Consider the following 22235-nt stretch of genomic DNA (forward strand, 5'->3'; position numbering starts at 1 on the left):
CCACCTTTAATCAAGGCTCTAGTCCCAGCCCCAATCACACCTTCCCCTCCAAAACCAGTTTCCAGTGACTACTGCATCACAGCCTAACAAGGGTGTGGCAGGCACAGGCAATGCTGTGAAGCTCAGGCTTAGATCTGCCAGAAAACATTGCATCCACTCAGAGGAAGACAGGGTTGTTACCAGCTATTCCCATCGAAGCTTTAATGGCTTGAGGTCCAAGGACTTGAATATGGCCAGGCTCCTTTCACAGAACACACACAGTAAAGTACATTTCACTGAAAATATTTTATTGGCCTTTTGGATAGAAACGGGAATTTATTTGCCAGGAAGGATGATCCCATCATACTGAAAGAGAAGAGATTTAATTTTTTCAGAACAGGAGGCAACAACAAAGATTGAAGCAATGGCTAATGTTTCATTTGAGATTACAAATCTGGTACATGAACTTGGCTCTGAATCCCATACCCATTCTGGACCAAACAGGAAGGCAGCCAGTTTTAACAACTGCTACACTGTGCTCAACTGCACTATACCCTAAGAAAAAGAGGGCTCTTATTAAAGCTGTTTTCCCACCCTTTGAGCTATCAGCATTCATGGGGGTGGAGAAAAGGTCTGATTCTGGGTGTTCTTTTAAACCATTAACCCTGGAAATCCCCATTTGCCAAGTGGCCCAAATATTCCATCTTCAAAGAAGCTACCCACCAAATGGTGATAGATTTTGCATCCCCAAATCCCAACTCCATTCACCACATTCCACCTGAGATAAATCAGCTTTACCTTCTGCTGGAACCAGCGCATGGCCTCCTCTTTGCTGATTCTGTGTTTGGCCCCAATGCAGCCTGTCCTGCGTTTCTTGTCTGCGATGCTGAAACCTGGCCTACCCAGCACCTGTCCCAGGAATAACCAACAGTCACCCAGCCAGCTCAGAGCCAAGAGCAGACAGACAAGACTCACATATCGGAGGTTGATCTTCAAGAGTCACCTGGTGGCCCAGTGAATTCTGAACCCATGATCTCAAGGTCTGATGGAACTGGTACCAGCATCCTGGACAATACACCACCATATTCTAAGTTTGCTTTGGAGGCTTGAACTTGCTGCACCTCCCCCCTTCTCTACCTAACTTCCAGTGTTAGCTAAGGACTCTCCACTACAGCTTCCCAATCTCCAAAGCACTTGAGGGAGCTGCCATCATTCAGGCTCCACACCAGTCAGGACTTCTCGTTTTTACTATTTGGTTTGATGGTTGGACCATCACAATAACACAAATGATCATTCCTACACTGAAATCCCCACCTGAGACAAACTAGCCACATTGCCAAACCTGCCCTCTGGATGGAAGCCACCCTCCCCCAGGGTGTAAGGGAAGGAGCTGGAAAAAGCAACCTCAGTGCAGCCAACCCAAATGCCAAATGAGGTGCCCAACACTCTCAAATTTTCAATTCAGGGGCTGGATGAAATATTTGATACATCTATCTTACAGCCATATGGTGGTTCTAGATCCTAGACTTTAAGCTTCATAATAGCAGTGATCTTGTCTATCTAGTTCAGTGCTGCATCCCTACACATGTCAGAAACGAGGCACATCTCCCAAAGGGAAAGAAGACAAAAGCAGACAACACTCAAAGTTTCAATCAAACATCTAAACATCAAAATAGCACACAGGAAATAAAGAAGTAGCAGATTCCACCCTCCTCCCAGGCAGGGAGTGGAAAAGGTTAAATATTCATACCACATAGAAGTCCAGGCCGTAGATACCAATGCTTGGGTCATATTTGATCCCCAGATCGATGTGTTCCTGGATCCCAAAACCAAAGTTTCCAGTATCTGAGAAGTTATTCTTTCGTAATTCGTATTCTCGTACCTAAGGAGATAAAATGCAGCAATTACACTTATTGTCAACTCAAATTTCCCCAAAATAACTAGATTAGCTTGCAACACTCAGCAGCCTAGAACTACAATTCAATTCAATTTGTCCAGAAACAAAATATGATTTCCCCACTGCACCAAATCACATCCCAACTATGGATTTCACAGAACTTTCCCAACTTTCAAAGGGCAGGGAAAAACCTAGAGAAAGCATCAGTATAGTTTAACTCTGCCAAATGCAGGAAGAGCTCTTCAGAAGTTCAGATATACAGATGGCCCTGGCCGGGAAGCTCAGGTGGTTAGAGTGTTGTCCCCTTACACAAAGGTTGTTGTGTTCAATCCCTGGTAAGGACACATACAAGAATCAACCAATGAATACCACAGAGAAGTGGAAAAACAAATCAATTTCATTCTAAATTAAGTAAATGAATAAATAAAGACATACAGAAAGCTAACAGGAACATGAAAAGATGCTCAACATCACTAATCATTACAGAAAAGCACATCAAAAGCACAGTGAGATAACATCTCACACCAGTCAGAATGGCTGTCATCAAAAAGACAAGAAATAAGTATTGTCAGGATACAGAGAAAAGGGAATTTTTATGCAGTTGGGTGAAATGTAAATTGGTGCGGCCACTGTAACAAACAGTACAGAGGTTCCTCAAAAAATTAAGACACATGCAACCCTATGTTCACTGCAGTATTATTTACAATAGCCAAGATATGGGACAACAACCACAGTGTCCAATGCTGGATGAATGGATAAATATGTGGTATACATTTACACACAATGGACTATTTCTCAGCCATAAAAAAGAATGAAATCTTGCCATCTGCAATAATGCCATGGAACTTGAGGGTATTATGCTAACAAAAAAGATTGGTGGTTGCTGGGGAAGGATGTGGGGAAAAATGGGTGAAGGGAGTCAAGAGGTATAGACTTCTAGTTATAAAGTCACGGGGATGTAATATACAGCATGGTGACTATAGTTAATACTGTGTTGTATATTTGTAAGTTGCTAACAGAAAATCTTAAAAATTTTCATCACAAGACAAAAATTCTTTTTTAACTTTGTACAATGACGGGTGGTAACTAGTTAGGTTTATTGTCATCATTTCAGTGTATGCAAATATACTGTACACCTGAAACAAACCTGTTATATGTCAATTACACTTAAAAACCCCAAAACAGTGCATTAAGCTTAACTGCTGCCACTATAATTGTCTACGTGTGTTAAGATGATGCTCATTAGCATCACCCCACAATGGGATCAGCCTCACCTTTAGACCTCTCTCCAAGATTTCTTCTGCCTTGGCCCCACGGACTGTGCAGTGTACGGCAATCTTTTCATTTCTTCTGATGCCAAAGGATCTGACGGTGTATCTGGCTGCAGGCAGGGGGTAACAAGGAGTCAGGTGTTGTCATACTCCCATAGCCTATTCCCCAGAACATCATCTCCATGACTCCAAAGAGATATTAGATCTATCCACTCTAAGTGGTGGTGTTCTAACCAGTGTCACCTACATCTTTTAATTGGTTGCATCTGAAACATAGAAAGATTTTTCCTACTCCATGCCATACTTAAGCAATTAAGAGTTCAGTCAGAATGTCAAAGTTTTGGGAAGGGCAAGTTCACAACCAGAATAGGCCCCTAGAAAGGAAGATGATCATTGTGTTGTACAGGAAACATTAGGATAATAGCTAATGTTTGCTAAAACCTTACTGTACTGTCATACCCATTTTACAGATGAGGTCCTGAGAGGCTGAGTTTTCTAAGATCACAGGTGGTACCAAGAGGCGGGATTTGGACCCAAGGGCTTGCCATATTCCACTATTGCAAAGCAACACAACTTGACCTTGTTCTCAATGTAGCCTATGTAGCCCTACCTGCTAATTAGGCCATGTGCTGCTTCCCTAGCATTTCCACTCTACATCATCCCTTACTTGGAAAATCTTTGCTTGGGCTAGTCCTAATCTCTGCTCACATAAAGCCTTGTACTCCAACGCCACAACCAACCCTAAAAGGAAGGCACTTCTTGGGTAGCCCAGGAAGGTAATGCTTTGAAGGGATGTCAACTGTCACTTTTAAAAATGGGCAGGCAGCAAGCATGGCAGGTGAGTTAAGAAACGCCCAGCATACCGAGCCTCCAGCCCTCCTGTCTGCCGCTTACCTTTGGAGAACACAGGGGTCTGGCCTGTGAGCTGCTCCAGGACCTTGGCCGCCCGGGTCAGTCTGTCTCCACTCTCCCCGACACAGATGTTGAGGCAGAGCTTGCGGATGCGAAGTTCCCGCATGGGGTTCTCCTTTTCACCTTGATCCTGCTGCGAACAGGGGAGCAGGGCGGTCAACACTCTCAACCCGCCGCAGCCACGAGCCCGCTATTTTTAATACATTGCATATCTACTTCTGCTCGTCCCAAATCGTACCGAGAGCCCTAAGAATTGAGTGTCACTGTGTTGTCTGGGAAGCATCGAGGAGGAAGACAGCTCGGGAATCTTGTTTCTTCCTCCACGCACGGAATAGGTGGACAGAAACTTAGGGCAGGTGCCGAGTGTCACGGTTACGGACACTGAAGACGAACCCCAAGGGGCTCAACGGGTAGGGTGACGGGGAGCGCCCCACGATAAGGCCGACGAGGGGAAAGAAAACAGAGCTGCTGAGGAAACCGGAAACACGCGGTTGTGCCGCGTCCCCCAGCCCGTTCCGAAGCAGCCCCGAGGCTGCGGCAGGTCCCGGCTGAGGTTCCCTAACACCGGCCAACTCTCAAGTCCCCAGGACCGGAAACAGGTCCTGACCCCGTGTCCCAGACCCCTGTTCGAGCCGGTCGCTCTCACTGCAGCAGAAGGGCCCGTGCTTCCGAGCCCTCGGGGCGGCTGCCCCAAGCCGGCTCCTCGGAGGCCGGGAGGGGAAGCCACAGGGGCCGGCTCCGCGCTACCGGCGCGCATGGCTCTTAAGTTTCGGGACAGTCAGTACCGAGGGCTCCGTCCTCCTCGGCCGCGGGCGCGGCAGCCCTGGGGAACTGGGGGGCCATGGATGGAGGCGGATGAAGGGAAGCTAAGCCGGGCCTCAGGTACTCACCGCCATGATGAGAAACCGGAAGAGAGAGTGGAGCTTCCGGGTCAGGGCCTTATGGGACAGGAGGCGGGCTCTTGGCCGAGCTAGGACGGGGAGAGAGAGCGAGAGAGGCGGGCTGGCGGCGGAGCGCCTGCCTCTCCCCTGTGGACAGTGTGGGCGGCTGCAGGCCGCGCCGGCCCCCACCGGACCTGGGCTTTCCAAAATAGGTTGGTTTGGTTTTTAATCCTCACCGAGGATATTGTTCCATTGCTTTTCAGAGAGAGTGGAAGGGGGGAGGGGGAGAAACATGGATGCGAGAGAAGCAGCTCCACTCGTTGCCTCCCTCAGGCACCCAACCCGGCGGGCGGAGCCTGCAACTGAGGTCCGTGCCCTTGGCCGGAATGGAGCCCAGCCGCCTTCAGGCAGAGGGCCGCGGTCTAACCACTGAGCAACCGGCTAGGGCCCAAAAAACGTTTTTAACGCTCCCGGACTAGGTTCTGTCAGCTTCCTGGCCCTTCGCCCCCGCCCCCCGCCTCAGGACCTGGTGGGTCGTGATGAGGCTGCCAAAACTACATTAAATCAGTTATACAAGTCATGGAGCAAATAATGTATTCTGCAGTAGTGTAAGCAAATGGCATTTATACAATTAGAACAGAGTGGCTTGAGTCCTGAGCCCTGAAGACAGGCAGATGTGGTCCTGTCTTTATGACCTTGGGCAGGTTACTAATTAGGCCTCTTTCAACCTCAGCTTTCCTTACCTTTAAAATGGGTACATGATGTTGTTAAAATTAAATGAGGTAATTGTGCAGAGCATAGAGTAGGTCCACAGTAAGTGGTTACTCTTGTTATTAATATAAACCTAGTGTATCCAAGCAACCCCCCAAAAAAGTGTTAGCCATGGTATATAATTAAGAGAGGGGCATCCTGCAGGCCCAAAGAGGACTTGCAGATTAGTCTCTGACAGTAAGAGGGCTGATTTAACTGAATCCTTAGCAGCAGGACCCAGGGGGAGGCCAGGAGCCACATGTTAGTTGAGTGCCCTCATTCTGATTACTCAACCTTGGTTTTATAGGAGAATGTCCTTGGGTTTAAGAAAATCACATGCAGTTTGGGGATAAAGGGGCATCATAACTGCGGCTTACTCTCAAATGGTTCAGAAAAAATATACTTGGAGGGAAAAGGCTAAAGCAGATGTGATGAATTCAAGATTTAGGGAATCTAAGTGAAAACATACACATGGGACTCCCTGCAGCCTCTCTGTAACTCTGAAGTTGTCAAAGTGAAGTTGAGAAAATAATTTGAGGGAAGCATGTCCCCTAGGAAGATAACACAGAGCTCATCTTCCAAAATTCAGTTTCATTCTCTCCTCCCCCATCTCTCTCCACTGAACTTCCCCATAATAGCTCTCACTCGACCCCAGTATCCACACTGTGGGGACGGGAATAACTAATTAATAGCTAATTTAGCCAGTAGGTACCAGCTCACTCGACCTTTAACATCCCTGTGACTCAGGTACTATTGTTTTCCCATTTTACAGATGAGCAAACAAGGCATGCCGAAGTTTAGTAACTTTTATAGACACTATTTTAAGTCGGGCAGTCTAATGCCAGAGTCCAGTCCTGTTTAAGGAGCTGATGAACTAGGCCAGGGCCAAAAGCTGCCCCACGGTTCCCCCTTTACCCCTTACCCTCCTCGTGAGCCCAGCTCTGTGGTTCTTACATAGGTCCCCAAAAAGTAGCAGAAATGGCAGAACTAGCCCCAGCACTCCCCCACTACTTCCTTGCTTGAGACATTGGGTCAGAAGAGGCAAAAAGACGTGCTGTGCTTTACTCCCATGCCTCAAACTCATCAGCCATGGAGAAAAAAGAAAACTCGCCCTGGCCGGGTAGCTCAGTTAGTTGGAGTAGCTCAGTTGGTCCTCCTGATACGCCAAGGTTGCGGGTTTGATCCCTGGGCAGGGCACGTACAAGAATCAACCAATGAATGCATAACTAAGTGGAACCATAAATCAATGTCTCTCCCTTCCTCTCTCTCTCTAAAAATCAATTAAGAAGAAGAAAAAAGAACACATTAGCAGGGGCAGGTTTAGGACAATTCAGGCAAGACAAGAGCAACTCCGAGGCTTCTCCTTGAGCCACTCTCTCCCAGGTGTGGCTTCTCCTGGGAAGCCCCTGGCCTGGAGGGATCTGAAGTCACCAACTTGTTGACTTTACTGCCTGTCGAAGCTTTTTTCTCCATGGCCTTGATGACTCCAATGGCCACCATCTGCCTCACGTCACCCACAGCAAAGTGACCTAGGACACAGCATGTGGAGAAACAAGTGGGGACAGAGCCAGGCCATGAGCTGTATGTAGATACTTGTGCAGGAGGTCAGGTGAACCAGCTAAGTGATACTTTGAATTGTACATATGAACTCATTTAATTTTCCCAACAACTCACTGGAAATTATTTTACAGGTGAAAACCTGAGACAAAGAAGTTGAAGGACGCTGGGCTGTAATGTTGAAAACCCGTAAGTCTCACACCAGCACAGTTATTCTTTGCCACTTAACTGCCCTGCTTCCATAAGTAAAGGTCACAGGGAAAGCTTTGCTTTGGAGTACCTGCCACACTAATGCTCCTAGCCTCCAGGCAACTAGACTGTCCGAGAAGGGGAGAGGTGGTGACTGCCATGGATGAAAGGGCTGGGAAGGGAGATCAGGGAAGGCTTTGGTGGGTGGGGAAGAGGGCTCCAGTCAAGGAGACCTTCCTGCATGGGAGAGATGCAGAGCTATGCACACAGAACACATCTTGTCTCATGGACTCAAAAACTGATGGCCCAAAGAAGAAACCATTTTTATCAATACTGAACTCTCAGAGTGGGGGAGAGGCTACGAGGAAGATAGGAGGCCTTGAAAAAATGTAATAAGCACTTTTATATAAATAATTCAAACTTGTAAGAAAAAAAGGAGAGTATTACCTCTTTTTACAGAGGTGATAATTGAGGGGCAGAAGTAGGTTGCCCAAGGTCCAAGCCAGAAGTCAGTAATGAGGTCAATTCCTCACTCAGACACCAGCTTCATCATTGAGGATGAGTTCTTCTATTAGTTTGATGAACTTGGCAACTCATTGGCTCTGTGCCAACTCAAAGGCCTGCACAAGCCTATAAGGTCAGTGTCCCCATGTTAAAATGGGGAAACTGAGGTCTCCAGTATCACAGGTATTTCTTGAAGCTGAGTCTAAATCCTCAATCTGTCTAGTCTGCTGACTGAATGCTTTGTTTTCTTTTTAGTGTTCAGAACATAGTAGGGGCTTAATAAATTTTCAAAAGGACGTAAAGATAAGACCCCTTTATCTCACTGGCTGAAATATGTGATAATACTTTGGGTTGGAGAAATGGGCATCAAAACTTCAGGGTTCTGCTCTAATGTCATTTTGGAAGAGCCCCCCTTGACCACCTGATATAAAGTAATTCTCTCATATCATGCCTCTTCACCCTTCTTTAGCTTTTTCTGAGCACCTGTCATCCACTGTATTATACTCTGCCGCTCCCCCAACAAGACTAAGTGCCATGAGCAGAGCTGCATCTCAGTCCCTGCAGAACCCTCAGCACCAAGGACAGTGCCCATCGTGCAAATGTTCAAATACCATCCTAACGAAGACTGCCAATGGCAGTTCTAATTTTTCTCAAGGACAGTTGGGCAGTATGTGTCAGAAGATTCCAAAATAATGTCTACCCTTTGTTTCATTAGGAATTTATTCTAATTAAATTATTGAGAACACATGCAAAGGTTTATTTACCAAGAGGCTTATGGCAACTTTTAATAAAATTAGAAACAACATTCTTAGAAGCAGGTGACTTTGGCCTATTACTTATCTAAACTGTGCCCCAGTTTCTTATTTTACATGGGAATAAAATGCCTTCTTCATGGGGTTGTGTATGTGTAAAGTGCTTAGCTTGGTGTCTGGCACATAATTTCTCAAATCATTAATCATCACTTTCATTTAATAGCAAATATGGCTAAACAAACTACTGGACTTCTGTAAGATGCAATATAAAACACCCATTAACTATTCAACATGTTTAAATGGAAAGGAAGATTTAAATTTTTTATTGATTGATTTTTTTATAGAAAGAGGAAGAAATGGAGACGGAGATGGAGAGGGAGAAATGCTGACTGTAGCTGGTGCTGTCTTAAGCACTTAACATGGATTTTTTCATTTAATTCTCATAACAACTCAGTGAAGTTTTATTATCTCCATTTTACAGATAAAGTAACAGAGAAATTAACTGACTAGCTCAAGATCACACAGCTAATAAGCTGCAGAATTAGGATTTGAACCCAAGGCATGGGACTCTAAAGTTCAAGGTCTTAACCACTATCCTATGTTAAATAGTAGATACAACTGATAATTACCCCAGGACCCTGGGTGAATTGAACTTCTTTCAGATCCTGGGCATTTGTTCATTTCAGCTCCAATTAGAGAGCTGTGTTAGGCCCTGAGGGCAGAGTGGAGAACAGGACAGACCGGAGACCAGCTGGCTTCTTCAGAGAACTAATTAGGTCATTAACAGATAGGACTAGAACCCAGGTGTCCTAACTTTTGCTACTACAGAAACTTTTATAAAGCCCACCCTAGTTTAGAATATACATTAGGTAAGCAGTTCTAGACACTACATGGCATGAAATCACAACAGATTGAATGCAGAATCAGATATGAGTATCCAGCTGTCTGCTATTAAGACAAAAATTGAAGATATCTGCAAAAAATGTAAAACAATATCACCCTTCTAAGATTTTTTTGTTTTGAAAATATTTTTCAAACACCAAAAATGTGATACTTACATTAATATGTAAGGGGCTTGTTAGTTATTTTAAATGAATTAAATATTTTTAAAACCCAGTTTTAATTTTAAATATTGGAAATATAGATAGGTCTAATTTACATAAGCAAAAACTCTTTGGAGCCCCTTTAAGAGTAGAAAGGGTTGCCTGGCCAGTGTGGCTCAGTGATTGAGCATCGACCTATGATCCAAGAGATAGTGGTTCGATTCCTAGTCAGAGCACATGCCCAGGTTGCAGGTTCGATCCCCAGTGGGGGGCATGCAGGAGACAGCCAATCAATTACTCTCTCATCACTGATGTTTCTTTCCCTCTCCCTCTCCCTTCCTCTCTCTGTGAAATCAATAAAAAAAATATATATATACATATATATATATATATATACAAATATATATATATGTATTTTTAAAAAGAGTGGAAAGGGTTCCTGAGACCAGAAAGTTTGAGAACTACCACATCAGATAATTTGTTCTTCCATAACCCTCGTAGTTATGTTTCCACCATATTGGCTGTGGACCAGTCTGTCTTTCCTCACAGCCACCACCAGCACTGAGGGACTAGCACTCCTGGGGCAAGTGGACAGGACCACCCTGGGGTACTTTCCTCTCCCCTACACGTCCCTCCCTCACCCCTTCTCCTGCTCTTCGCCCTTTTCCATCTTCCTCGATGGTTGTCCTCCCCACCTTCCCCCTTCTTCTTTTTTTAAATATAAAAATCCAATTTTATTATGTATTTATCAAAAGATAGACATTTAGCCCCCTAAAACATTCAATGTATAATTTTTTTCTTTCTGTTTATTTTTTACTGTTTAAAATTTTCCCAGTTGCATTTTAATTCAGTATTATTTTGTCTTAGTTTCAGGTGTGCAGCATCACCTTCCCTCTTCTGCAGGTGTTCATGGAAAGAAGGCTCAGGCCGCAACTGTGGTGCTGTCCAACTGGGGAACCTTGGGCGAGCCGCCTGACTCACTTTACTCCCTGGGAGAATGAGGATTGTAACAGCCCTACCTTGTTCTCTGGTGAGGATGAAAGATGAATGGAAAGTGCTTAGCACATATAAGCTCAGAGTAAACGTTCAGTAGATGTTTGTGTTTGCTCCTGAGCTTTTCGAATCACCTCCCACATTTGCCTCCTTTTTCATTCCTTGCTTTGCTTCCAGCCCTTCCTCTCCCTACCCCGTTTCTCTTCTCTACCCCATCTTCATTCTCAGCTTCCTTGCTCCCTCTCCTCTCCCTCTCTGTCTTCACCTGCTTGGCCTTGGTCTGCCTCTCTTCTTTCAAGGGCTGTGCTGCCACAGGATGGAGGAGGGCTTCCTCCCTGTGGTGAGCCGCAGGATGTGCTAGGACACCAGCAAGTCACTCAGCAGCTCCACCCCATGTAGCCAGGAGCTAGTCTGAGGAACAACCCAGAGCTTAGAGATCCTACAGAGTCACCAGGGTTCTAGAAGCAGGGGTGTAAAAAGGACCCAGGGGAGGGTGCTAGGGGACCCTGGGCCATGCAACCTGAAGAAGGCTTTGGAGCCAGAGACCTGAGTCTGAATCCTAGCTCCAACCCTTACTAGCTGGGCAATTTGGAGCATGTTAGATGCCCTCTCTGAGCCTCATGTGAAATGGAGATAATCCCAATTCACACATACACACATACCTCAGAGGTATTGCAGATTCAGTTCCAGACCTCCCAATGAAACGAGTTGCAATCTTTTTGCTGGTGGAGGGTCTTGCCTTCAATTTGTAAAAACGGCAACATCTGTGAAGTACAATAAAACAAGATCTGCCTATATTCAGCACCCACCACGTGCCAGCTACTGTGCTGAGCCCTTTCCATGTATTATTCCATCTGCCTCCTGCAAACACCCTATGATGTAGGCAGTAGTATTAATTCCACTTTAACAACTAAGGAAACTGAAGCAAAGAAAGTTACAGTATTTATTCAGGAACATACAGATCATAACGGATGCAGACATGATTTGCCCAGGCATTCTGAGAGCACTCCAGGTGATCTATTTCATAAGGTTGTTGGGAGATTAATGGTATAATTTACATCTGTTAGTTATTTTCACCAATTTAACAGGCAAAAAGGAGAGATCTGAAAGCAATTTTGTTTTAAATTCCCATAATTAGCAGCAAGTACCAAATGCTTTTACAAAGCATAGTAGGTCCCTGAATAATGTCATTTCATTATAACATTGATGAGATGCCTTAGGAACTTAACTCGGTATATATCAATTAGCCTTTGGTAAAACTGGCTTTGTTATACATCATTTCCCTTAAAGTCACAGAACATATCGACGACATTAAGTGAGGACTTACTGTAATAGTTTCCTCTATATATTTTTGCATGAATTTTCTGTGCTTATCTTTTGGCTCTTCATTTACAGGGAATTTCATTGTCTACTTCTTTTCTAAGAGGACCAACTGTTTCCAGCTCTAGGGCTGCCCTGCCTAATATGGTAGCCACTAGCCACATGTGGCTATTTAAATTTAAATTGACTGACTTTTAAAATCCAGTTTCTCAGACACAATAGCTACATTTCAGGTGCTTGAGAGCCAAAAGTGGCGGTGACCACCATATTGAACAGTGTGGATTTGGAACATTGCCATCAACAGGAAATTCTATGGGACAACACTGCTCTTGGAGACATCTACTCCAATATCCTGTTGCCCCTTTGTTTCTACTTTCCATCAATCTTTTCTTCCTGGGAATCACACTTCCTGGGTTCAGATTCTAGCTTCATATTTGCTTGATCTTTACACTCTGACACTGCTCCTCAACTGTAAATGAGAGTAATTAATAATCCTTCCCACCTCTGGGGGTCATTGTGAGGGTGATCCCTGCAAAGCACCTACCTACCTCAGTGCCTTCCCTTAAATAGTGGGATCTCAACTGTCATTATCCACATTCACCTTGGCCTTGCTCTGTCCCTACCCTTCTGCCTTCTGCAGGAGCCCTGCCTCTCCTCTTCCAGCTAACTGTCCCCCTTCCACCTGGGCCTCCTTTGTTTGTCTCAAACCCTCCTTCCTCAATACCTGAGTGGTTGGAGAAGGAAAAAGGGCAGCAGTTCCCCAGAGAGAAATACCACCTGGCTGAGTCCCTAGTGGGGAGGAGCTTCTGCCCAGCCGGAGAACCCAGCACGACTCTGCAGATCCTGAAGTCAACCCCCCCTCTCCCGTCAAAACCCCCCATAGACTCACCTGGGTAGGTCAGGCCACTACCTGAAGCTGTTTTCCCATCTGTGAATCAGAAAGGGAGGGTATTGGCCTAGATGCCCCTAAAATCCCATTGGGTAACACTCTGGGGGCTGAGTCCACACTGAGGACAGGCGAGCTGTGGCCAGCATTTCATGGATATGGGTTTGAATCCTGAGTCCTTTGCTTCTCTTGAGTCATCTTGAAGAAGTCAGTTCTCCTCGCTGAGCCTTGGTTTCATCATTGGCAAATTGAGGCCAGACAACAATCCCTGCCTGCTACCCTCCCAGGGCTTGTTGGAAGGAAACAATGTTGAGGAAAGGGGCAGGAAAAAAAAAAATTGTGCGCCAAGCTGCGGAATGAGCCTCTTTCCATCACCGGCTGAGCGTCACCTCTTGGCCAGCAGATGGCGCTGTTGTAACGCCAGTGTATCAACCTCAGGTCTTTCTAAGGTCCATGGCTACCTGCCTGTGCTTGGATGGGACGTTTGTTGTTTGTGGCAAAACTAGAGTGTTCATTAAGACCCCAAACTTTGGAGTTAATTGACCCAACTGAACTGATTCTACCCCTTTTAAAAGGCAGTGTGGCTTTGGGTTACTTGCTTAACTTCTCTGAACTTCAGTTTCCCCATCTATAAAATGAGGATGGCAACTTCCCTTCTGGAGTTAGGCAGGATTGATTTGATCTAGGATGCAAAAAGGCTTCTGCAGCATCTGCAGGGCGTCAGTGCTCAGTAACGTGACTAGTACAACTGGCCTAAGAGAGCGAGGCAACATCTCCTTCCGATCCCTCCCAAGCCGAGCCACGCATGTTACCCATGTCACCAGGCATTGACTCCTGCCCTTTCCCCTCTATCTGGAATATTCTTCCCCTCCCTATTTCATGACTTCCTAGGAAATTTGGGACCTGTTGGGTTTTTTTCCTAATTGCATTTTAAATCTTACTGAGATATAATTTATGTACCATAAAAATTTACTGATTTTGAATGTGCTATTCAATGCCTTTCAGTAAGTCTACCAAGTTGTGCTCAAGATTTGATTTTTTAAATCCTGTATCTTAAACTTGACCTCCCTCTGGAGTCCAGACCCTTTATCCAGTGCCCCTTGGACATTGCCACTTGGCTATCTCCTGGCCTCTAACTCAATACATCCCCTGCCAAATGCATCATTCTCTTCCCCTCCCTTCTCTTCTAGCATTTCCCACCTCCCTTCTTGGCTTCTTCAGGTTGGCAATTCCACCTTCCTTTCCTGTGTTTTCAGCACTTCGCCCAGGACCTGGCACCTGGTAGATGCTCAATAAAAATGTGTTCTTATGCATGAATGAAATAAACAGCAGCATCCTGTTAACCAAGTGTGATTGCTCACCCCTCACATCTCGCCTGCCAACCACCCTGTTGACTATCTTGGAGTGAAGCCCTGCTGCTCCAGCCTCACGCTCCCACCCTCTGCAATGGCAATGGCCTCTTTCCTGCACTCCCCATGCCCTGCCTCAGTTTCCCCCCTGGTTTTTCTTCCCCTACTGGTCTCAGAGTGACTTCTCAAAAAAGCACATCCGATCTCATCATCCTCACTCTAACAACATGCTACCCGTCCTGCTACAGTGAAGTCCAGATCCCCTATCCTGACACAGGCAGCCCTGCAGGATTTGGTCCCAGCCCAGCTCTCCAGCCACGGCCTCATCCCTCTCCCCCTTCAACTCTTCCAGGCTTTAGTCACCCCAAACCACAAGAGCGCTGTGACACCATCGCTAAAAGGCAGGTCTGGAGTCAGCCAGGCTGTAGTTCACATCTGTGCAGCAGCACCCCTTTGAGCCTCAGTTTCCTCATCCATAGTGTGGGAGTGATAATGGCACCAACCTTGTAGGGTGGTTGTGGGGATCACAGGAGATAAGGAAGTAAAACACTTGGAATACACTTAGCACATGGCTGGTACTCAGCAAATGTTAGTTTCATTTCATTGCGGGCTTCCCAAGCACACAGAAGTTTTGCCCTGGGTTCAGCTATTGAGACTGTCTTTCCCCTTTCTGTCCACCAGGGGTGCTGCAACCCATCCCACAGCTCAGGGGAGAGCCTCTCCATCTGGGAGGCCTGCCCCAGGCCCCTCAAGTCAGCTTTAATCAGACCTTCCTCATTCACAGAACTGATCACGTAGGACCCCTCTTGCCACCTCACCCAGGGCAAATCCAACACTAAGTCATTTACCTCCCATACAGCTCTCAGATCTCTCCCCTCTGCATCCCCACTGCCACCTCCCTTACACCAGCCCCCATTGTGTCCACCCTGCTTCCACTCTGCCCCTTCTGTCCTCTTCCCAGAATGAACAACTGCTCTCACCACCCCTTCCCTGAAACCCTTCATTGGCTCCCAAGCGTGGTCCACCAGACCCTGCAATTCTGCCCCTTCCCCGGCCACATAATGTACCCATCCCTTCCATCTACTGGGTCTCAGCCACACTGGCCCCAGGAGTGCTCTTCCCCCTCCCACCTCAGGGCCTTTGCACATACTGTTTCTTCCACCTGGACACACACTTTCCCCACCCCTTCACCTCTTATTAAACTCCTTCAGATCCTGATCTCTTCAGAGACATCATCTCTGACCCTCCCATCCCTGCTAAATCAAGGCCCCCATGATATGTTTTCATAGTACCCTGTGCTTCCTCCTCCTAACTCTTATCACAGTTTGTAATTGTATATTTGAGTGGCTGTTTGATGAATATCTGCTTCACCCACGGCCTTTGAAAGCGTCCTGTGAGCAGAGGCTGTCTTGTTCCATTGTGTCCCCAGTGGCCTGGCATATACCAGTAGAATGGCTGAATGGAATTTAGCTATTTCCTTATGTGTCCCCTCTGCTCCATTGTCAGGTGTCCAAGAGAAGGGCCATAATCCATGTCTGTATTTCCAGACAGACCCGTCTACCCACCTTGGCCTGGAACATACTAGGGGACCCACAGATGGCACATGGGTGAACGATAACTTTTTCTGGTCCTTCTAAGGTTGATATGTTAACTATGCTTAAAGAAACTCTAATGTATTGCGATAAAATATTAATAATAATACTCGTGGTGGGCAGTGGAACTGGCTGTCACTACCCTGTTATTCCCCTGAAGAACATGTTCTTTGACCATGAACATCCCTGCAGACTTTGCAGTTCACTTTCCCAGCCCTGATCAACCCTGTGGAATCGGTAGGGCAGTGTCACTATTTTCTCGCTTTTACAGAAGAGAAAATGGAGGTTTATGAAGATTAAGTGGCATGCCCACAGGAGCCTGAGCTGGAGCTCAAATGCAAGCCTTCTGTGTCCAAGCCCTGTGACTTTCCACTCCATGCCTCCCAAGCCTGGACGCTGAGTTCCACGTGCACAGACATCACACGTTGTCGCCCCACTGTACCCTGTGGCTAGTGCAGTGCCTGGTCAGGAGGGAAGGGCTCACAAGGGCTGTTGAATGAATGCATGAGTGAGTGAATACCTTCTTAGCTGCAGGGGCGGGACCCCAGGCCATCCCCTCCTTCCAGAAACCACTCAGAGATGCTTGTCTAGCCCGGGTTCTATCTCAGAGCCCAGGATGGGAGGAGGAAAGAAGGCCAGGGCCAGAGGAAGCTGCACCTCCTGAGTACAGCACTTTACAGTTCTGTGGGGTTTTTTGTAAGAGTTTATTGATCCAAACTGATGACGTATGCCAGGGAGCAAGATCCCAAATGCTCTCCAGCACTTAACAGTTTGCAAAGCCTTCACATTCACTGGCTCTTACTGAGATCTCAAAGGAGCTCTGCACGTAGCAGGCTGAACAAATGAACAAACAAGAGAAACAGGAAAGCTCTCTTTGTCCTCTTGCAAAGCCAGTAGGATTGTGCTGCCCAATGCAGCAGCCACTTATTGCATGTGGCTTTTTAAATTTAAATCAATTGAAATTAAATAGAAAAGTCAATTCCTCAGTCTCACTAGCCACATTTAAAAGTACTCAGTAGCCACACATAGCTTGTGGCCACTGTAGTGGACGGTGCAGCCAGAGAATATTTCCATTGCTGCAGAAAGTGCTGTGGGACACACTGGTGTATGACACAAATAAGCCAAAGGAAGGGGGAAAATACCTGTAATTCCATTTCCCAAAGAAAACTACTGCTAACATTTTGGTGTGGATATTTCCAGTTTTTTCTGTGGGCGGGCATTATATATTGTTATTTCCTTTCTTTTTTTCAAAAATGGCTTAATACTGTACAAACTGTTTTATGGTCTGTTTTTTCACTTACCAAAGTACTGTACCTATGTTTTCCAGAACACCTTTTTTAAACAGTAGCACAGTATTTGTATGACACCACAATTAATTTATCCAACTCTCTATTCACAGGTATTGTGCTGTTCCTTTTTTTTTTTTAAACTATCAGAGGAACTATTCTATATAACAATTCAATCATTTTGTGTGACAAGAGCTGCATTTTATCTTAAAATCACTTCATTATTTTTGTAAAAGCAGTAGATGCTCATTTGAGAAAATTAAAGGAAATATATAAAGTATAAAGAAGAAAAAAGAGTCCCCAAATCATTCTGCCCCAAAATAACCACATTTTCTTTCAACTTTTTAATTGTAAGATTTTCCCCCCAAACACATAGGTTGAAAGAGCAGCACAATAAACACCCACCACCTCAAGTCAACAGTAGAAATCAGCACAGTTTGGTTTTTTGTGGGGTTTTTTTGTTTTGTTTTTTTCTTAAAATATATCTTTATTGATTTCAGGGAGAGGAAGGGAGAGGGAGAGAGAGAGATAGAAACATCAATGATGAGAGAGCCACCGTTTGAGCCCGCAACCCGGGCATGTGCCCTGACCGGGAACCGAACCCCAATCGCCTGGATCCCAGGTCAACGCTCAACCGCTGAGCCACGCCCGGCCGGGCTCAGCACATTTTGAACATGTTGGTGTCCTCTTTCTAAACATCTTCCTGGATCTAAACATATACAGATAAGAAAATATAAGAATGACATCACACTTTACATGTTGTTGGACTTTTTTTTTAACTTTTCATAATAACATTACAAATATCTTCTCAAGTTTCACTAAATATTTTTCCAGTGTCATGCTCAGTGGCCCCTTGGTGTCCATTGTATGGAGCTATGACAATTTTCATAACCAATCCCTGTGGTTGGACATTGCTGATTCCAACTTTTTACTATAATGGAAAAAAAACTTCAGCGAACATCCCTGTGTCTTTTTGCCTTTGGGTGATAATGTCCTGAGGGCAAGTCCTGGACTAGAGGGAGATTCAGGAGCGGGAGGACATGCCTTCCACAATGGTTGGGCCAGTTTACACTTCCACTGAAAATGCACGAGACTCTCCGGTTACCCACATCCTCACCAACATTTTTACCCTTCAAGCAATTGCGTGTTTACATTATATATTTTCATTTCTGCCTTTCTCTCCAGAGATGATCTTATTTCGATTGCTCCTTTTGGAATTTCTGACCCTAGCACAATAGCTGGCGCATGGGAGATACTCAGTAAATGTATGTTGAATGTTTGGTGGCTCCATGTCATAGACTAAGCCCAGAGAGGGGCGTGACACAGGGAATGCAGTGGAAAGTCATCTCACGGGGGATTAGGTTTTAAAGTTGACACTGAAATAAAATACCCCATAAAATGTTTGTTGAATGATCAAATGTTTGAAAATCCTGTAGGAAGATGCCACAGTGGATACCAATAAATAGCTTCCCAATTATTCAAACACTTTTATTCATTTAACATATATTTATTCACCACCTACTATGAGCCAGGTACTGTTCTGGATAGTACAGCAGAAGATGTAACAAAGCCTCTGTCTTTGTGGAGCTGACATTCTAAGGGGGAGACGTACGATAAACCAACAAGAAAATGCTCAGTATGTCCATTCGATGAAGATGAGTCCGGTGAAGGAAAGGAAAGCAAGAGGGGCTAGAAAGTGGCAGAGGGGAAGGAGGGAGGGTGGGATGCTATTTTATGTGGGTTGGCCAGGGAAAGCCTCTAGTGATGAGCAGAAGCAAGTCCTGGGGATGGATAAATGGGCCAGAGTAGCCCACTTTAGGAGGGTGTGGTCTTAGAAGTAAATCACTGGTCACATCTGTGTGATAGGGAGAGGAAGAGAACTGGGCACAGATGGGGCAGCTGAGCGGAGGGCGCGGTGTGAGTCTGGGGACGTTTCCTTCCATTGCTTCTGTTTTCCCAGTGAAGCAGGATTCTCCATCAGCTGGCAGGTTTTTTCTCTGGTGTTGGCACAGATAGCTATGGCTTCCACTGACCACCAGATGAAATGGTTGGCTTGTTTTTAGGGCCACACAGTATAAAAAGCCTTGGAACGCCTGAATCACTCTTGGCATGGAAAGAGTCCACACTCTGCTGAGTGTAGGGAAACTGGGACCAACGAGGGGACTGTGGCGGGTCACGTTACATCATGTCCCCATCAAGGTGTGAGAGCTCATGGGGTGGGATGGGTGTTTAACTCCATAGCAGTGATTCATGAGTATCTCTCTCTCCTCTCTCCTTCTACGTGTGTGTATAAATGTGTGTTAAATGCACCATGAAGAGGACCTCGTTGTCAGTGTCACAGCTGGAAGCTCAGGCCTCCTGACTCCAGGCCAGTTTTCTCTCTACCATGCTCCTCCGTCTCCCTTCATGTGTCGGCAGGAAACTGAGTAACCCTGATAGGCTGAAAGGAGGGTCTAAATCAGAGACTACTGCAGAAGCAGAGATGGGCAGGTCCCACAGATCACCTGGTCCAACAACCTTATTTTACAGATTTATTTTACGACATGTTTATTTTGTTTTATTTCTCAGCACAGGCTGGAGAGGGTCACACAGCAGAATCCCGGTCATCCCTACTACCATCATCGTCATTACCATTATCATCATCATCATGGCACTAGCCTGTGTTGGTCACTCCCTGCCGTCAAGCTGTGCCTCATCTCATCTTCACAGCTTCTCTGAGGTGGCTACTCTTGTCATTTTCATTTGACAGGTGATAGAACATCACATAGCAGGTAAGGTGCCCCCTCTCTAAAAATATTGACCAGAGATCTCATATGGGGTTCATAACCCTCAGATACGGGGCAGAAGGGGGATCCCCTTGAAACTCAAAAGCAGTAAATTTACGATCAATAAAGGGAAGTTTTGCTATGCCCAGAACGGGTACTGACTAAAAATACTAGTAGCTGCAAGAAGTATTTAGATGAATTCATAGATAGTTGATCTTCACACAGCAGTTGAGGTGATCTTTTAAAAACATAAACCAGATCACAACACTCTATGGTCCAAAACCTCCCACTGTCCTCATATTAAAATTCAGACTCTTCACCCTGGTGGCTTCCTCACCCTCCTCCCCTGCCCCTCACCCCCTTGCTCACTTGGCACCATGCAGTTTCTTGGATGTGCCCGTCTCTTCTTGCCTCAGGGCCTTTGCATGTGCCCTTTACTCTGCTGGGCTACTCTCCTCTGCTCTTCGCTAAGTGGCTCTTGCTTATCCTCCATACCTCAGCCAAATGTCACCTTCCTCAGAGGGCTTTCCCTGCATGACCCAGCTGAGTCAGTGCCTGCTCAGTCTGTCTTGTCACCTTTTGGTTTTCTTCCTTGCCCTTATCACAAGCCACATTATTTTATTTATTTATTTACTTAATTACTTGTTTTGTGTCCACCTCCTTGCACTGGACAGTGAGATCCATGAGGACAGTGTCCTTGTCTTTTCATCCCTATGTCCCCAGAACCAGTACCCTACGGGCACAGTGTCTGGCATGTACTATTTATTCAGTACTGACTGTACTGGATGCAGTCCTAAATGCTTTTATATGAATTAACCCATTCGGTCCCTACACATTAACCCTGTAAGAGAGGTAGTTAGTACCATCCTTATTTTATAGATAAGGAAACTAGGGTACAATTTGCTAGAAATTTACCCATGGTCACAGTTACCGCGTGGCAGAGATGAGATTACAATCTAGACAGAGGAGCTCCAGAGTCTACACTCTTAACCACAACTCTCTACTCCCTCTCCAATACTTACTGAGGATGTCAGTAGACATTTGAGGAATGAATGAATGCATGAGAGGCAAAGGGATTGGTACAAGACCCTAGAATCAGATAGATGTGGGTTTTGGACCCAGCTCTGTCTCCTGTGAACTTGGGTCTCATATTCTCTATTAAGAAAGGAGGAACTTCCCTGAGAATGCTTCAAAGCAATAAGAAATAACTAAAAACCTAATGTTTAAAAAGTGGGGAAAAGGTTTGAACAGGAAATTCACTGAAAAATAAACCAGAATGCAAAATAAATGAAAAGATGCTTCATCTCATCAGGGAAATGCAAATGAAGGCTGACATATTGGGGACAATAAAGAAGTCTGATCATACTAAATGCTGGCGAGGATGTGGAGCAACTGGAACTCTCACCCGCTGTGGCAGAGGAAGTGGGGAGTGTTCGCTGGGTCAAGCACTTAGGAAAACAATCTGGCAGCACTTGTAAAGCTGAACAAGTGCATACTCGATGACCTGCAATTTCAATCTTAGGGATACAGGTTAGAGAAACTCCTGCATGTGTGCACCCAGAGGATGTTGTAAGAATGATCACGACAAAATGCTAGAAACAACCTACACACCCACTGACTGGAGAATGGATAGAGTAATTGAGGTCTGTTTAAACAATGGAGTACTAGACAGCTGAAAAAAATGAATGACAGCTAAAATGCAAAATCATATATGTAGTTTAGAAACAGCAATGCATGAAAAAAAAAGCAAGCCATCGAGGAATGCAATATCCACGGGTGATGCCCTGAGACAGGAAGCCCAGGAGGAGAAGCGGGTTGGAGGGGAGATCAAGATGACGGGTTCAGAGTTGGTTGGGCTGAATTGGGATGCCTGGGGGTTAATAGGTGGAGATGTCTAAGAGGTACTGCATTTACACAGTGGGAGCTCAGGGTAAAGCTCAGCGTGGAGGGGGGAACCGGGAGTGGGTAAGTTGTCCAGAAAGGGAGCGGAGGGTGTGCAGCAGGCTGAGATGCCTACAATCACAGGGGCAGAAGGAGGAGCTGGGGTCACTGCAAAGGAGATGCTATGGGGGAGGTGGAAAATAGGAATCAGAGGTCTCCCTGAAGCTGAGGGAGGGGAGAGCTTGAAGCAGGAGAGTGTGGCCCACCCCAGAGTCAGATGCCACAGAGAGGCTGAGCAGAAGCCACCAGACCTGGCCTTCAGGGATTCTCAATGCTCTGGGCAGGGACATTTTCCTGGCACGGTGGGAACTCCCGGTGGAGCTGCAAGGTGAGGGGCTTTTCTCAATGTTCCCAAGTAATTTATGGCC

The 22235-nt window shown here is 45.8% G+C and overlaps 1 protein-coding gene and 1 long non-coding RNA gene across 5 annotated transcripts; one reads left to right on the forward strand and one right to left on the reverse strand.

The window, feature by feature from the left end:
• Nucleotides 1-270: 270 nt before the first annotated feature.
• On the reverse strand, nucleotides 271-5026 carry RPL11 (ribosomal protein L11). Of its 4 annotated transcripts, none has more exons than XM_016214608.2 (6): nucleotides 4950-5026; nucleotides 4042-4189; nucleotides 3151-3257; nucleotides 1730-1861; nucleotides 778-888; nucleotides 271-345 (listed from the first exon to the last, which is right to left on the reverse strand). In XM_016214608.2, the coding sequence occupies exons 1-6, from the start codon at nucleotides 4953-4955 to the stop codon at nucleotides 316-318; spliced, it is 534 nt and encodes a 177-aa protein (XP_016070094.1). In that variant the 5' UTR covers nucleotides 4956-5026; the 3' UTR covers nucleotides 271-315. The 4 variants fall into 4 exon arrangements, with proteins under 4 accessions (XP_016070094.1, XP_016070093.1, XP_016070091.1 ...); XM_016214607.2 differs by having other exon boundaries at nucleotides 4042-4192; nucleotides 4950-5023; XM_016214605.2 differs by lacking the exon at nucleotides 4950-5026 and adding an exon at nucleotides 4298-4909 and having other exon boundaries at nucleotides 4042-4192.
• Nucleotides 5027-5063: 37 nt separating this feature from the next.
• LOC107538395 (uncharacterized) lies at nucleotides 5064-20548 on the forward strand. The gene is made up of 4 exons (XR_001603323.2): nucleotides 5064-5152; nucleotides 7382-7436; nucleotides 10603-10765; nucleotides 19730-20548. It is a non-coding gene; the product is annotated as an uncharacterized LOC107538395 (long non-coding RNA).
• The last annotated feature ends 1687 nt before the right edge of the window (nucleotides 20549-22235 follow it).

The sequence above is a fragment of the Miniopterus natalensis genome, chromosome 9 (assembly GCF_054644295.1).
Source record: "Miniopterus natalensis isolate mMinNat1 chromosome 9, mMinNat1.hap1, whole genome shotgun sequence".
Classification (NCBI taxonomy): domain Eukaryota; kingdom Metazoa; phylum Chordata; class Mammalia; order Chiroptera; family Miniopteridae; genus Miniopterus; species Miniopterus natalensis.

Coding starts and splice junctions, on each gene's coding strand:
- RPL11 (XM_016214605.2), bottom strand. CDS start 4,342: ATGCTTCCCAGACAACACAGTGACACTCAATTCTTAGGGCTCTCG. Junction 3,258..4,041: donor GACCCCTGTGTTCTCCAAAG/GTAAGCGGCAGA, acceptor CCCTGCCTGCAG/CCAGATACACCGTCAGATCC. Junction 346..777: donor TGCGCTGGTTCCAGCAGAAG/GTAAAGCTGATT, acceptor CTTCTCTTTCAG/TATGATGGGATCATCCTTCC.